General features: G+C 45.0%; 1 protein-coding gene across 1 annotated transcript; it reads left to right on the plus strand.

Annotated features, from left to right (window-relative positions):
• Positions 1–129: 129 nt before the first annotated feature.
• NDUFA10 (NADH:ubiquinone oxidoreductase subunit A10) lies at positions 130–12,862 on the plus strand (the record flags this gene model as incomplete). The annotated part of the gene is made up of 10 exons (XM_015811138.2): positions 130–138; positions 1,853–2,021; positions 3,019–3,234; positions 4,849–4,935; positions 8,047–8,168; positions 8,624–8,703; positions 9,744–9,798; positions 10,254–10,339; positions 11,641–11,749; positions 12,259–12,862. Coding segments are annotated over 10 exons (1,002 nt in total), but the record flags the coding sequence as incomplete, so codon positions are not given.
• Positions 12,863–13,658: the final 796 nt, after the last annotated feature.

Below are 13,658 nucleotides of genomic sequence, written 5' to 3' on the forward strand. Positions count from 1 at the left end.
AGCGGGCGAGAAGGCCCCGTCAGGCGACCCCCGCCGCACCTCGCCNAGTCTTGTCCCCGTTGCCCGGCTGTCATGTCCTTGGCTGCGCTGCTCCGCGCGGGCCGCGCCCGGGGGCGACTCCCCGCCGGGGGGCTGCTGGTGAGGAGGGGGCCGCGGGGGGAGGCGGGGCCGCGCGGCTGGGCTCGGAGGCCCCTCGAGGGCCTGGACCGCGTCGAAGGAGCGGCCGGAAGCGCCTTTCCCCCCGCCCGCCCGCCCGCCCCTCGCTGCCCTTCGGGCACTGGGGCTATTCGCGTCCCGGCGGCCCCGGCGGCTTTGAACCGTTGGAAAGGAGGAAGACCACCGCGGGCGGGAAGAAGGGCCGACCGCCGCGCATCGTCCGGGGGAGGGGGGCTTTCTCGGGGGCGGCGGCGGCGGCGGCGGCCTTGTTTACTCCGAGGTATCCGGAGCAGCTGCGCAGAGAGCGGGGCAAGCAGCCTCGCTCGGAGGGGAGGCCGAGGCAGGCCCGTCCCTGCCCAGCCGCCCCATCCTCGAACGGTTTGGGGGTTTAAAGTGCGGTCCTGTGCAGAGCGCACTGTAGTAGTCCAGCCATGCTGTTCCCCTGCCTAAGGGCTCAGCCCCCCAGGTGGCTCCCAGGAGAACAGGCCAAGCATGTGGGGGTCTTGGGCGGTTTCAGGCCCCAGCAGGGGAGGTCGCAGCGCTTCCTCCCACGGCCCCGTCCTTAAGACGCTCCTGGGGGCCGCTTTACGAGGGTGAAAAGGTCAAGGGGACCCCACTCCATAGAGACCGACCCAGCCATCCCCCCCCCCATTCCTTCTAAGCTAATAATGTGACGAGTGAGAAACCAGACCACCCAGTTTGTCACTTCAACAGCACCACAGGGGTTGGTCTGGAAGCGGCAGGACTGAAGAGTAGCCCTGTCCAGTCTTGGTCCCCGTAGACCCAATGCAATGTCTCCCTCCCTCAAAGTCCAGCTCCCCCGCCAATTCTGCCACAATGGCCCTCTGTTACCTCCTCAGCCTCCACGTCCCTGGTAGCCAGCAGCTCTTATGCCGGATAGTAAGGTTTGTGCCCTGTAACATAATTGCTTGCCCTTGACAGGCACAATAAAGGCCTTTTTGTATCTGAAGTGAAGATTCAAGCACATGCTTAGATCCTAAAAACTGACAAAGATGTCACTCTCTCAACCCAGCTCTCCTCACAGTGTTGTGGGGGAAATGGCAGGAGGACAGAGTATTAGGAATGTACCGCCACCTTGAGTTACTTAGAAATTAATAAAGGCAGGATAAAAATCTAATAAATACATTTGGTGTGTCATTTTAGAGTATTAGTGAGAATTATGCTGTCAGCTACTGATCTTTATTCCTCCCAGTGTGATGGCAGTTTAAATTGATCAGGCCATTTATTTTAAATGCTTATAATGTGCCTCTTTTGAAACTATTTTGTGATGGTGAAGGTTCATTCTCCAAGCTGATGGGTTGTTTTCCCAGCGTTTCGTTACCAGGCTAGGTAACATCTTCAGCGGACTTTCCGCAACATTTGGAAAACAACCCACAAGCTCAGAGAATGAATCTTCACCCTTATCCTATACCCGAGCTACAGATATTCACCACTATTGCAGACTATTTTGTATTTGAAGACAGAAGTCTGGTGCCTATCTTTTATCATTCAGGGTGTCCAATCACTCTCACCTTTTATGGATTGTTATGTTCCTTCTGTTTATGTTTTTGATTAAACTATTATATTTAAACCTCTGCTTGATAGATAATTTCCCCCTCTCCAAAATGTCTGTGTGGAATATTGTAAATAATTCTATAGAACATAGATGTGTGTTTGACAGATATTCTCTCACCAGGGAAAGCTTCATGTCAGTTCCCACAGGAACCTTCAGTATGGCTGGACAGCGTATATATTGGGAGATAAAGCTAGTGCAAAGTTCACTGAATACAGCAAAGTCTTCACAGTGGATGGTAATCTGCATGCTGGCACAGCAAAACTTGCCCAACAAGTGGCAGAAATATTGGGTATGTAATGGGCCGTTGCATATATTGCTAAATTGGGCAATGTGGTCACTGAATATCAAGAATGTGGCGCTAGTATAAGAGATACAGATAAGAATGCTGCCAACAAAATGACACCTTCTTTAATTTCTTGTCTATTGTGTTAGCTTCGGGTCAGCTGCAAATGTCACTTTGAGGCAAGTTGTAGTTGTTATCCTTTGGTGACTAAGAGAGAGAAATTGCCTAAGGCTCCCAAGTAGCTCATGCAAGCCTCTTATATTTAGAATTGAGAAGAAAGAAAATTGTACTTGTGTGTGTGTGTGTATATGTATACATGTGTGTATATGTATACACACACATATACATACACACGGCTATTGTTTTCATAATGGAATAATAATTGCTTGTGCACATTGTCATTGAGTTGAGTGTGTGTGTGTGTGTGTGTATGTGAATGCAAGGACATAAATTCTACTTGTGTTTAGCTGATGCACAAATGTGTCACGATGAGTACAGGTAGAGCTCAACTTACGACCACAGTTGAGCCAAAAATGTCTTTTGTTAAGTGATTGTTAAGTGAATTTTGCTCAATTTTATGACCTGCCTTAACAAGTTGTCAAGTGAATCACTGCTGTTGTTGAATTAATAACACAGTTGTTAAGTGAATGTGACTTCCCCATTGACTTTGCTGGTCAAAAGTTTGCAAAAGGTGATCACGTGACCTGAGGACTCTGCGACCGTCATAAATATGAACCGGTTGCCCAGCACCTGAATTTTGATCACGTGACCCTGGGGGTGGTGCAACGGGCATAAGTGTGAAAATCAGCCATAAGTCACTTTTTTCAGTGATGTTGTAAGTTTGAACGATCACTAAATGAACTGTTATAAGTCGAGGACTATCCGTACTCTTTTCAGAAGAGGTTTTCCCTCCTCTCTTCAAAGAAGATAATTTCACCAGAATCTGGGAAGAATTTAATTTTCTGCATCAGAAAATATTCGGCCTTTTTAATGTTCTTTGCAGGTTTGCGATATTTCCCAGAAGCCAATATTCATTTGTTAGACAGTCTCACGGGAGATGGAAAAAAACTGGATTTAAAATATAACGGCAGTTGCTGTCTGGAGACATTTTACAATGAGCCTAAGCATCCAAATGGAAACTCCTACCGGCTTCAAGCTTGGATGTACTGTTCCCGCTTTCTACAGTATGCAGATGCTCTCAGCCATCTCTTGAGTACAGGTGATTAGCAACATTTTATTAACGTAAACAAGTGAAACAACAATTGGGATTGCTGCTGTGTACCAGCCTTCCTGCTGTGTAGCAATGTCACTGCCTGAGTGCCTCAATGGGTGGCCAGGTTGGTGATGGAGTTCTCCAAGCTCATGGTCCCAGGGGACTTCAACCTGCCTTCTCCGGGAAGGGGGTCAGAGGTTGCTCTGGAGTTCATGGCCACCATGACCATCACGAGACTGTCCCAGATCACCCAGATGCTGATCATCTGGTGATCATGGGTTTAGGGGAGATAGTATTTCTCCCCTATCATGGTCAGATCACTCCTTAGCAAGCTTGCGGTTCTCTGGAATTAAACCCCTGCTGTAGGGAGGCTAGACTGGTTAGGTTGGTCCACCTCAGGACTTGGAGGGTTTCAGAGGGAGCTTGCAGTTGGTCTGGGCATGGTCCTACCTGTGGACATGCTGCACGATCTGACGAAACTCTGGTGGCTACTTATGACTTTGAACTGGATTGCCCCTGAGCAGCCTCTCTGCAGCCGTGGATCCTGGAAGGCCTCCCGGTTTACAGAAGAGCAGAGGGAGATGAAGCAAGTGAACCGATGCCTAGAGCTCTGCTGGCAGACAACAAGGAGTGGACCAGTGCAGGCTAAAGCTGCTTTTAGAACCTGCCTCTTGATACTAAGAGAGGCAAAATATAATGCATCTCTGCACTCTTTCTTCATCCATAGATTACCATCTTACGCCTTCATTCGGGTAACCCAGACCATCTTAGGAAGAAGTAGTAGTTCTGGAGTTCAGCTGCATGGTTGTTGTGAGGAGTATGCTGGGCACCTGACAGATGAAATCACTTGGATTTGCTCTGCATTGGACTCCAGCCTTGAAGCAGGTTCAGTGGAGGCTGCCAGAGCTTGCATAGTTGTTTGTGGAGAGTTTAATGCTTTGGGGGCCACCTCACCTCAGCTTGGCCCCCTCTGTGGTAGCTCCATGGTTCTCCTGGCTGGTTCAGGCTGCCTGGGAAGGGACTTGCGATTTGGTTTGGGCGATGGTTTATTCCTCTTTCCTCTTAAGGAGGCAGTGGTAGGCCTTTTGCTCAAGGGGTCATCCCTCAGCCAAAGTTGCCTGGACAATTTTCATCCTTCCCCTTTTAGGGCAGGTGTAGAGAAATGGCCACACTGCAGCTTCAGTGGACTCTGGATGAAACTGCTTATTCGGAGATTAGGTTAATCCAACCTGCTGGCCTTTCTCAGAGCCCCAAAGATCTAATTCTGAGCCTAGGTCTCGGGCTCCGAGCATGTTGGGTCCTGTCTCCTGGTTATACTAATGATGAATGATTATTGTGTTTCATTTGTTGTTGTTTTATTATTATATTGTTCACCAGTCAGAGTTACTTGTTGAGATGGACAGCCATATAAATTGATTAAATAAGTAAAAAACCTTAGGAAACCTGCTTTTCTAGAAGCGGATTTTCCTAAAAAGAAACTGGGAAATGAAAGAAATGCACAGAGGGGTAAATGAGCCACCTCAGCAAAGTAGGGAGTGCAAAATGTTTAAAACACGAAACTGGTCCAGACTGAAATGCCCTCTAGTAAGTTTTATGGCTGTGATGCTCCCTTCGTTTCAGGACAAGGAGTCGTGCTGGAACGCTCTCCCTACAGTGACTTTGTTTTCCTGGAGGCCATGTCAAAACAAAACTACATTCACCCAAGGTGTAAGTAATGCTCTCTTTCATCGAGAAGTGAAGATTGCTGGTGGTCTTCTTAACCTTCTATTCCCCCAAATTTTTACAATTCTACATTCAAATTCTCCATCCCATTCTCAGAGCTATATTTCTATTCCCACTGAAATTTCCACTGGGGTTTATTTTATGGTCAGTGACAAAGTTGTGTAGTAGCTTTTTGTCACGGACGTTAGGTTGGGGTGATGCGATTGGATCCTCAGTGCAAGAAAAGATTGTGAGTTTTCATTCTTGGTATAACTTTAGTGCAAAGCTGACCTAAACCTGATGAATATGTAGAAATAACACAAAATATTTAAAACAGGATTCTTTAGTTAGAAAAACCATCATTTCTATTTCATAAGTGTTGCCTTACTTATGAAACATATTGCTGCTGCAATCATAATGACTCTTGAAAGCTCACATTGAATCAGTACAAATAACAAAGCTCCCTGCAGAACAAACAACAAAGATATTTTTCTCAAGAAAACAGAAGAGATTTCTTCAGGGATGGGATGGGATATTTAGTTTCTTTCTCAAGGTCTTCAGCCTCTGATTTTCATTATTATTATTTTATTATTTATTAAATTTATATCTTTTATTTCTTCCATCTTCTGATCAATCTCTACTGACTTGTCTTCTATTTTCTGAATTCTTTGTTCATTCTTTGTAACCAACTGTCAGAGGCTTTCTAGTTGAGAATTTATGTTATTAATTTCTTGATTCATTTTATCAAAGTTGTCTTTTGTTTCATTATTTTTCCTTGTATCTTCTTTGTGAGAGGAGATTGCCTCTTGGATTGCTTGTAATGCCACTTGCATTTCCTTCTGAAAATTGTTAGATTTTTCTTATTGAAGCATTGATTTGATTGATCTCTGATACACAGGGCTTGCAAAGGTGGAGAATGGGGCTGAGGGAGTTTTCTTGCCAGTTTTAGCTAAATTCGGAATACTCATTTTTGTTTCCACCCCCCAAATCTTTTATCAGCTCTAATACTTTTCTCAAATGCCCACCTTAAACAAAACCATTAATCTTATATTCAGTACCATAATATAGCATTTAAATTTGTCTTAAATAACTCTTATGATGACAGAGACTACAGACAAGAACTGTAGTCTCTGTCATCCAGTACACTCCCTGAAAGAAAAGGGAGCACAAAGAAAAAAGATTTGTAATCTACTTCTATTTGTGAGGCTCACCTCCAGAGCAGTTGTCCAAAATCCAAGGTTATTGCTCAGTCAGAATTTATAATCCGCAAGGTCCTACTATTCAAAGTTAATAGTCCATAGGACCTTCTCCAAGGGAAATCACCAACAGTTGAGCTTCCACTGTCCTTAAATAGTTCTGAGATTAAAAATCTATAATCCAATAGGCTCCCCAGGCAACAAGAAGAAAAAGGAAAAAAAACAAAAGGGAAAAAAATGGGGAGAGGGAAAAAAAGTTTATAATCTTCTGACACCAACTCTAACCAATTGTCCCAAAATCCAGAGTTGCCATTCTACCAAGGTTATAATCCCAAATGTCTTATTGTTGATAGTTCCTTACCATTCACTCTGTCTCTGAACGGTTTGTAAAATTACAGGTCAAGCAGTATTTGTAATCCAAAGAAGCCAGATGGCTTCAAAATAGTTTGTAGTTTTAGTTGTAATCCATCCTGCAGAAAAGACAGCCCAAGAATTTTTTCTCTTTTCCCAGCTGCAATCTACAAGGCTACTGAGTTCAGAGATATCAAAGGATTTAGTCTGTTATCTGTGTCTGGGCTTCAGGCCAAGTTCCCTCACTACAGACAAAATATAAACAGAACTTAGTGTAGTTCTTTTTTTTTTCGCCACTAGATGTCATCAGGTGTTCGTTGTGTAACTTTCCAGCCAGGATTTTTTTTCTTAAAGCTTTACTCCGATACTGTCCAAGGAAGGTAAAAAAATTTTAAAAGTATTATAACTCCCCAAACTTTTTTTTCTCTGCTGTGTTCAAGTTAATTTTATAGTATTCTCTATTTTCCCCCAAGAAAGCTTAAACCGCCGCTTTTATTTTGGGAGAAGGGGTAAAAAAAGGAAACCTCCCCCCTCCCTTTAGTTCTGGGAGTTTCCTTTTTTCCAAGAACAAGTTTTTAAATCGTAGAGGAAGGAAAATAATCTCATCCAGATTCAAACATGTTGCTCATGCTTGATAGATGCCGCTTTTTTCTCTGGAAGTCAGCAGCTTCTGACTGGCTGCATAGGTGTGGCCAGTCTTTCTCCTGTTCTTCTGAGAGCTTCCTTGGATCAAGCGGGTCGGCCGCCATCTCCACGCCACCTAGAAGGGTCCCCTCTTGCTTTGTTGCCTCTCTGGGGTGACTTCAGGCCCTTTTCGGGGCCCCAGCAGGAAGAAATCGGGCATGGGAGGCAGAGCCCTGCTTCCTTGCGTCCATCTTACCACGATGCTTTTTTGACAAAGTGACTAAATTAGTAGATAAGGATAATGCTGTGGACATAGTTTACTTAGACCTCACTAGGCATTTGACAAAGTAGACAGCCTATTTGTTGGTAAGATAGAACAATGTGGGATAGACAGCATCACCACCAGATGGACTGCAGTTGGCTGACCAACTGCACTCAACATGTAGTCCTCAATGGTATTACCTCTACATGGAAGGAAGCATGAGAGAAACATGGGGGCCAGACAAGAAGTAACGGGTGGAAGATTATTAAAGAGAGATCCAGCCTAGAAGTAAGGAGAAATTTCCTGACCATGAGAACAATTAATCAGTAGAACTGATTGCCTCCAGAAGTTGTGGGTGCTCCATCCCTGAAGGTTTTTAAGAAGAGATTTGGCAACTATTTATCTGGAGTGGCAGCCTGCGGGCCGAACGTGTCACCCTGGCACCACAAAGGCAAAAACCGTCATGATACGTCACAATACATCACGTGACGCGATCGAGTTTGACACCCATGGTATAGGATCTCCTGCTTGAGTAGGGGGTTGGACTTAGAAGACCTTGAAGGTCCCTTCCAACCCTCTTATTCTAAGTAAGGAAGCCCAATGATTCTGCTTGCCTTCCTTGAAACACTAGTTGCATGGTTAGGTGAATAAATCATTTGCATACGTGTGCTGCTTTTTTTGTAGGTGTGAAACACTACTATAGGATGAAGCATCTTAGTATTTGTGAGATTTTGCCTCCTCACCTGGTCCTTTATATTGATGTTCCTGTCTCAGAAGTTAAGAAAAGGATTGACAAGATAGGCGAGGTAAAGTTGCATTTGTGTCTCAGTTTGTGACCAGGACAATTTGTGCTGTTGGGGGTTTTGGCTGTTTCTCTGTTGCTTAAAGCTGAAGGGACAAATTAACTTTAAATATAGGCTAAGTCTTCCAATATCTATTGCTCCTTGTTTTTAATCCAGCAGCCCTGAGGTGGATTGACTCTTAGTTTCTCTGAGGAAGAAGCTCCCTGCATGTAGTAAATAGATCCCTTTCAGATCCAGCTGATCTCACCTGAAGGGAGTGGTCAGCTGGTGATGAACCTCCTAGAATCCACCAGGATTGAGGTGGTGGGTAGATGGAGGGAAGGAAAGAAGTTTGCTCAAAGATGCTTGGTTTTTCCATAAATATTTTAAATTCAAGGGCTAAAGCGTAAAGTCATACAAACATGATCTGATCAAGTCAGGTAACAGAATTATTCTCATGAATCGCATTTTGTTTTTAGCCCTATGAAAAAAACGTATCAACAGCATATCTTCAAAGCATTGAAGATGCCTATAAGAAATCTTTCCTGCCACAGATGAGGTAAGTGGAATGTGGGACGTGCCTCTTTTAAATGGTCAGAATTCTGTGGAATACTCTCTGAGCTTTTTAATCAGATTATGCTTTTTAAACTTTTTAATAATGACTGGTTTTTTACTTGTATTGCTTTATATTCGTTGTGTACCACTCAGTTACTTCTAGCGAAGTGTGTGTGTATTGGGGGGGGGGGTTATAGCATTCTGACAAAAGACTACCAAGTGATTCCGGCAAGATTTGTTTTAGATAAATTCATGCTGAGGTCTGATTATTACATTTGGTCTTCAAGTTGGTTGTAGACTGATCTCTCTGTTATTTGCGCTCCAGTCTCCCCGGGGCCAAACGCTGGTGATCTGCCCTTTCTTGGATCCTTCTCTCTCTTCATTGACCCTTTAGGATTTCTTTATTTGTGCCAGAGCACCTTCAAATTATAGACATATAACATTCAACACTGAACAGGTAAAATAGGTAAAATAAGTAAAATAACGTAGGTATAAAATAGATCACAGAGCACATATAAAAAGTATATAAAATAAATAGGATTAAAAGTAGATGACATCCGCCCAGTATCAGGCCACATCAGCAACACTTTCTCTTGCCTGCATGAGGTCTTCCTCCGTGCATTTGAAGGCCATTGTGTGCACTACTGTAGTACGTGTGAGACGGATTGTTCTTCTGCACATTCACACAGAGTATCTTCTGTAGAGAAGCCCCATTTTCTTAGACTGTCCTTTGAGCTTCTGTTTAGCAGTTTCCATACAGGCCAAGGTTGTTCTTGACCAGGCGGAAGGCGGTCCTGATAGCTTCTGACTCGCCTTCCGTAATTCCAGGGCGTTTTGTGGCAGCTCCTTGTTAGGAGGAGTGGAAGTTTTGAAGAAGCTCTTCCTTGATTTCAGTCTTAACCTTGCAGGTTGTTGGCGTATAATAGGTGTGTTTCTGCAGAGGTCACTTTAACCCACGTTTTCTGGATCTCTTACTCCAGTTTTAGATTTAGTGTTCTTGTATTTTCTAAATCAAATGGCTTATTGCTACTCTTTTCTTTCTAGTGAGACCTCGGAGATCTTGCAATATACAGCCAGTGAACTTGACAGCATGGAGAGAGTAAGTGGTGGGGGCCAACACTCCTCCCTTGTGTAGAAGGCTTTCTAGTAATATATTAGACATCAATTGCTGGCTTTAGGTCACAAAGAAATCAGACTAAAACAGGCCGAAAGAAGTACAGTTATGCTAAGCGAAAGGGGGGATTTTTTTAAAAAACAAAGTTGAAGGAACTAGCTTTTAAACAAATAAAAGACGGAATGTGTTACGAAGGTAAAAAGTTGTGCAACCATTTAACATTAATGTGAGAAGCAACAGTAGAATAATTTTTTTGTTTCTTTGAAATCAGATTAAATTTGCAAAAGACAGAAGCAGACTTTTTCCACTTTTTATGTTGAGAAAGTTGGACAGGTGGGAGCTTTGTACCATGAAGGAATTGGGGTCAACTCTTCCCTCACCAATTAAAAGATTTCAGTTTGTAGGGTTATAGGAATTGATTCCCATCTTTTAATTTACAGATTATTGAAGACATTGAAATGCTGAAATTTTATAAAGGACCTTGGCTTGAACAAGATGATCTTACCTTGCATTACTTGAGGTGTTGGTAAGTCCAGCAGTCACGGTTGAGAGACAGGCCGATTTTTGGAATGTAAGACAGGAAGCAGCCCGTAAGAAAGTGGCCTTCTCCCCAAGAGGCGTTTGTGGTGTTTAGTCTGACTGGTGTCATGCAGAGCTGTGACTCCAGAGGGATTTTGTACCAAAGCCGCCTCCAGAGAGCAGGCTGAGGTATTTCTCTTGTGAAGCTGAGGTAGGAGGCAAATCCTAGAAGAGGCTCCAGGATTTCCATGAGCATCTCACTCTGGGCTTCGAGAACTATTTACACATTTCATTTTACATACAGTATCTACACCTCTCTAACCATAGCACAAAATGTGGAAATTATGGCTTGTCAGAAAAATTAAAACAATTTCCAGGGTTGACAGTACATATGTGGATCAGTTTATAAATGCTGTAACTGATGCTTGTTTTCCATTCCTTGACACATACAAACCCCAATCATTTACCCTTCTCCCCGCTCCCCGCCACGTAGAGAAACTACAGTGTGGCAGGTTTGGTGAAAGCTTTTCCGTTGCTCCCCAGTAAGAAAAAATGTGTCGGGATTTACTGTAAAGCTTGAAGAGGCGCAATCGGAATAGAGAAAGCTTGCCTGCCCCCCTTTGTGGAAAGTGTTGGGGTGATTAGGTGTCCCTGCAGTGCTTGTCTCCTTTGGGGCTCTTGATGGGGGGGGGCAGATCCACTCTGCCATTTCTTTCCCAGCAGGGAAGTGAGAAACTTCCTTTCCCGTGTAAATCGTACAGCTCCGATGGAGACGCCAGGAGGCCTCCGTGCAGGATCCTCCCATGCTTTCTGTGAAGAACCTCCATGCTGGCCCACAGCAGCAACAGTTTCTCTTACGCCTTTTCAAGTTACATCCAGCAAAGCCAGCCATCATTTGTCCCCAGCACCTAGTCCTCAGGAATTAGTCTGCTTGTACCCGGTGCAGGCTTCATTTTGTCATCAGAGACAATTTAACTCGTGTTATTATTTCTTTCTACCCTTGTGCAAGTTATACATCTGCAAAATCTTCCAGGCTGAGAGTGAGTGACTGCCCAGGTAGGTTGTGGCTTCCTTTCTGTGGGATGGTGGAGAAGTCATGGAGATGTGCTCCATCCCTTTAGCTAGAGGAAGGGATTGCTTTCTATATCCACCAACCCAAAGTCTGACCTCAGATACTTTGCCCAGCCATAATAAGAGTGAGGAAGTCCACAATTCATACTTGGCTAGCTTCATAGTATGTCTGTTTCTCCTAGTTGCTTCTTGATTTCTTTGGATCAATCACCGTAACGAGCTTTCTTTTCCTTTCAGTGTTAATGACAAATCCAAAATACTGAGTCCTCTGGTGGTTCCCGACTACATTCCTGAAGTCACAGTAGGAGGCCTCGATGCTGATGCAATCTACCACAGCTACAGGGAGGTAAGAGGACATTCTCTGGAGAAAATCCGTGTGGCCATTAAGTGTGAAGACTGAACCAAGGCTGGTCCTCGGTCAAGAAGACCTTCGGCTGCCTGTGGAGAGATTGGCCATCGGCCGCTTTGGCCGACCACAGCTCGTTTTTCTTGGGTGAGCCTGCTGCCAGTCAAGTACTCCCGTTTGAAGGTCACTGATTTGTTTTGTTACTGGATCTTAGACTGGTAGAGGTAGAGAGGAAATACATTTTATTAATAAATTATTTTGATTATTTTATTTAATAATTATTTGAAATTTCAAATCAACTGATGCTGGACCACTTCTTCTCACAAAGCCTTGGAAACAGCCACTTGGAAGAAAGCAGAGACTTCCCTGCCAAGTGTCAGTTCCCAGGACTTCCTGAGGAGAAAGATCATTGGATCAAGGATACGGGACGGACCTGCTCAGAGAAGCAGAAGCAGAAGCAAATGTTTACTTAATGCTGAGGGATCTTCCCTGCTTTCCTTTCATTGCAGCTTCCTGGACGCATGTTTGCACAGGGTTACAATGCTGATGTGGGAGACAAATGGATCTGGCTAAAATAGCCCATTTCCTTGGAAGAATGAAGTTGGCCACAGAAGGACGGTGAAGTGCCTGTTAAGCCGCCAGCTGTAAATAGGTGACATCTTTAGTGAAGGTGGCAGGTCTTCAGCTGGAAGAACCAGCCAACAAAAAGGAAGTTGTCTTCACGTTTAATCAATATTCTTCTGAGCAGAACCCCACTAAGGCAAAGAAGGGACACTGTGGCAAGCTTGGTGAATAAAATGGCATCTAGTCCAACCTGGAGCTTCCTATATTCCTGGCTGAAAACGTGAAGTCCCTCAATGTAGATTTTGTCCGTATCTTTTGTCTTAGCCCCCGTGCTTTATTCCCATCAGAAGGCCCTGCAGACCCAGCTTTTCTTTCCCAAAGGCCAGCTTGTCCAAGGCCACACATTCCTCTCCGGGAAACAGCAGAAGGCTCGGCTCTGCTCGGCTGGCAGAGGCCACTTCTGCTCAACACGGGGCACCAGAGCAGAGGTCCTGCCTTTGGGACAGGACTCCACAGCCATTTGCAGTAAATAAAGTCTCAGAAACAGCCCGATTAGCTTGAATGTTTTAGAACAGAGTTCCCCAACCTTTTCGGCTTTGAGGACTGCTGGAGGGGGAGAGGGAATGGTTCCACACAAGTGGCGGGCAAGCATGCGCACGTGCTCGCCTGCCTTTTGCACAAGTGGGGAGGTGCACGCTCGCCCGCCACTTCCGCAACCTGGTTCTGAATAGCTCAAGGCCTGGAGGTGGGCCACGGCCCGGGGACTGGGAGCCCCCGCTTTAGAATTCTACCCCCCAAGGGAATTGAGCCACCTACCAACCCCAGTTCCAAGGAAACAAACACCAGCCCAAAACAAAGCTTTTTGAATAAAGCTGCTTCACATTTAATTAAAAAGGGGGAAATTGTCACAGATTTTGACATCAGCAAAAGTAGGTTGGTGGGACTGAACTACAGTAAGAGGCCCACATTTAACAACCATCACATAAGTAGCGCTCTACGTTTGCACAGAGTGGAATGACAGGGAAGGGAATGGCAGGGTGGGCCGAAACTGTAGGAAAGTGGGTGGGCTGAGTTTCAGGCTCTCGCGGCAGAGCCTCTGAAGGCAGTGCCCACCAGTCTGTGGCACAGCTTTGTTCTCGGGCAGCTGTACTTCAGGTGGGGCACTCGTCCCACGTCAGGATTTGCCACTTTGGGGCGTTGGAATGCAAGAGAAGCTGCCGCTTTCTTCACGGCTCGTCCTAAAGTGCCAGGTTCCTCAGCAGCCGATCGGGCCACGGCCTCCCTTCTGCTGAGCATGACGTCCTTGGGAGATTGTTTGCCATGATGGTTGGAGAGCCCCACCCCA

The sequence above is a fragment of the Protobothrops mucrosquamatus genome, unplaced genomic scaffold (assembly GCF_001527695.2).
Source record: "Protobothrops mucrosquamatus isolate PMUCROS unplaced genomic scaffold, P.Mucros_1.0 scaffold31, whole genome shotgun sequence".
Classification (NCBI taxonomy): Eukaryota; Metazoa; Chordata; class Lepidosauria; order Squamata; family Viperidae; genus Protobothrops; species Protobothrops mucrosquamatus.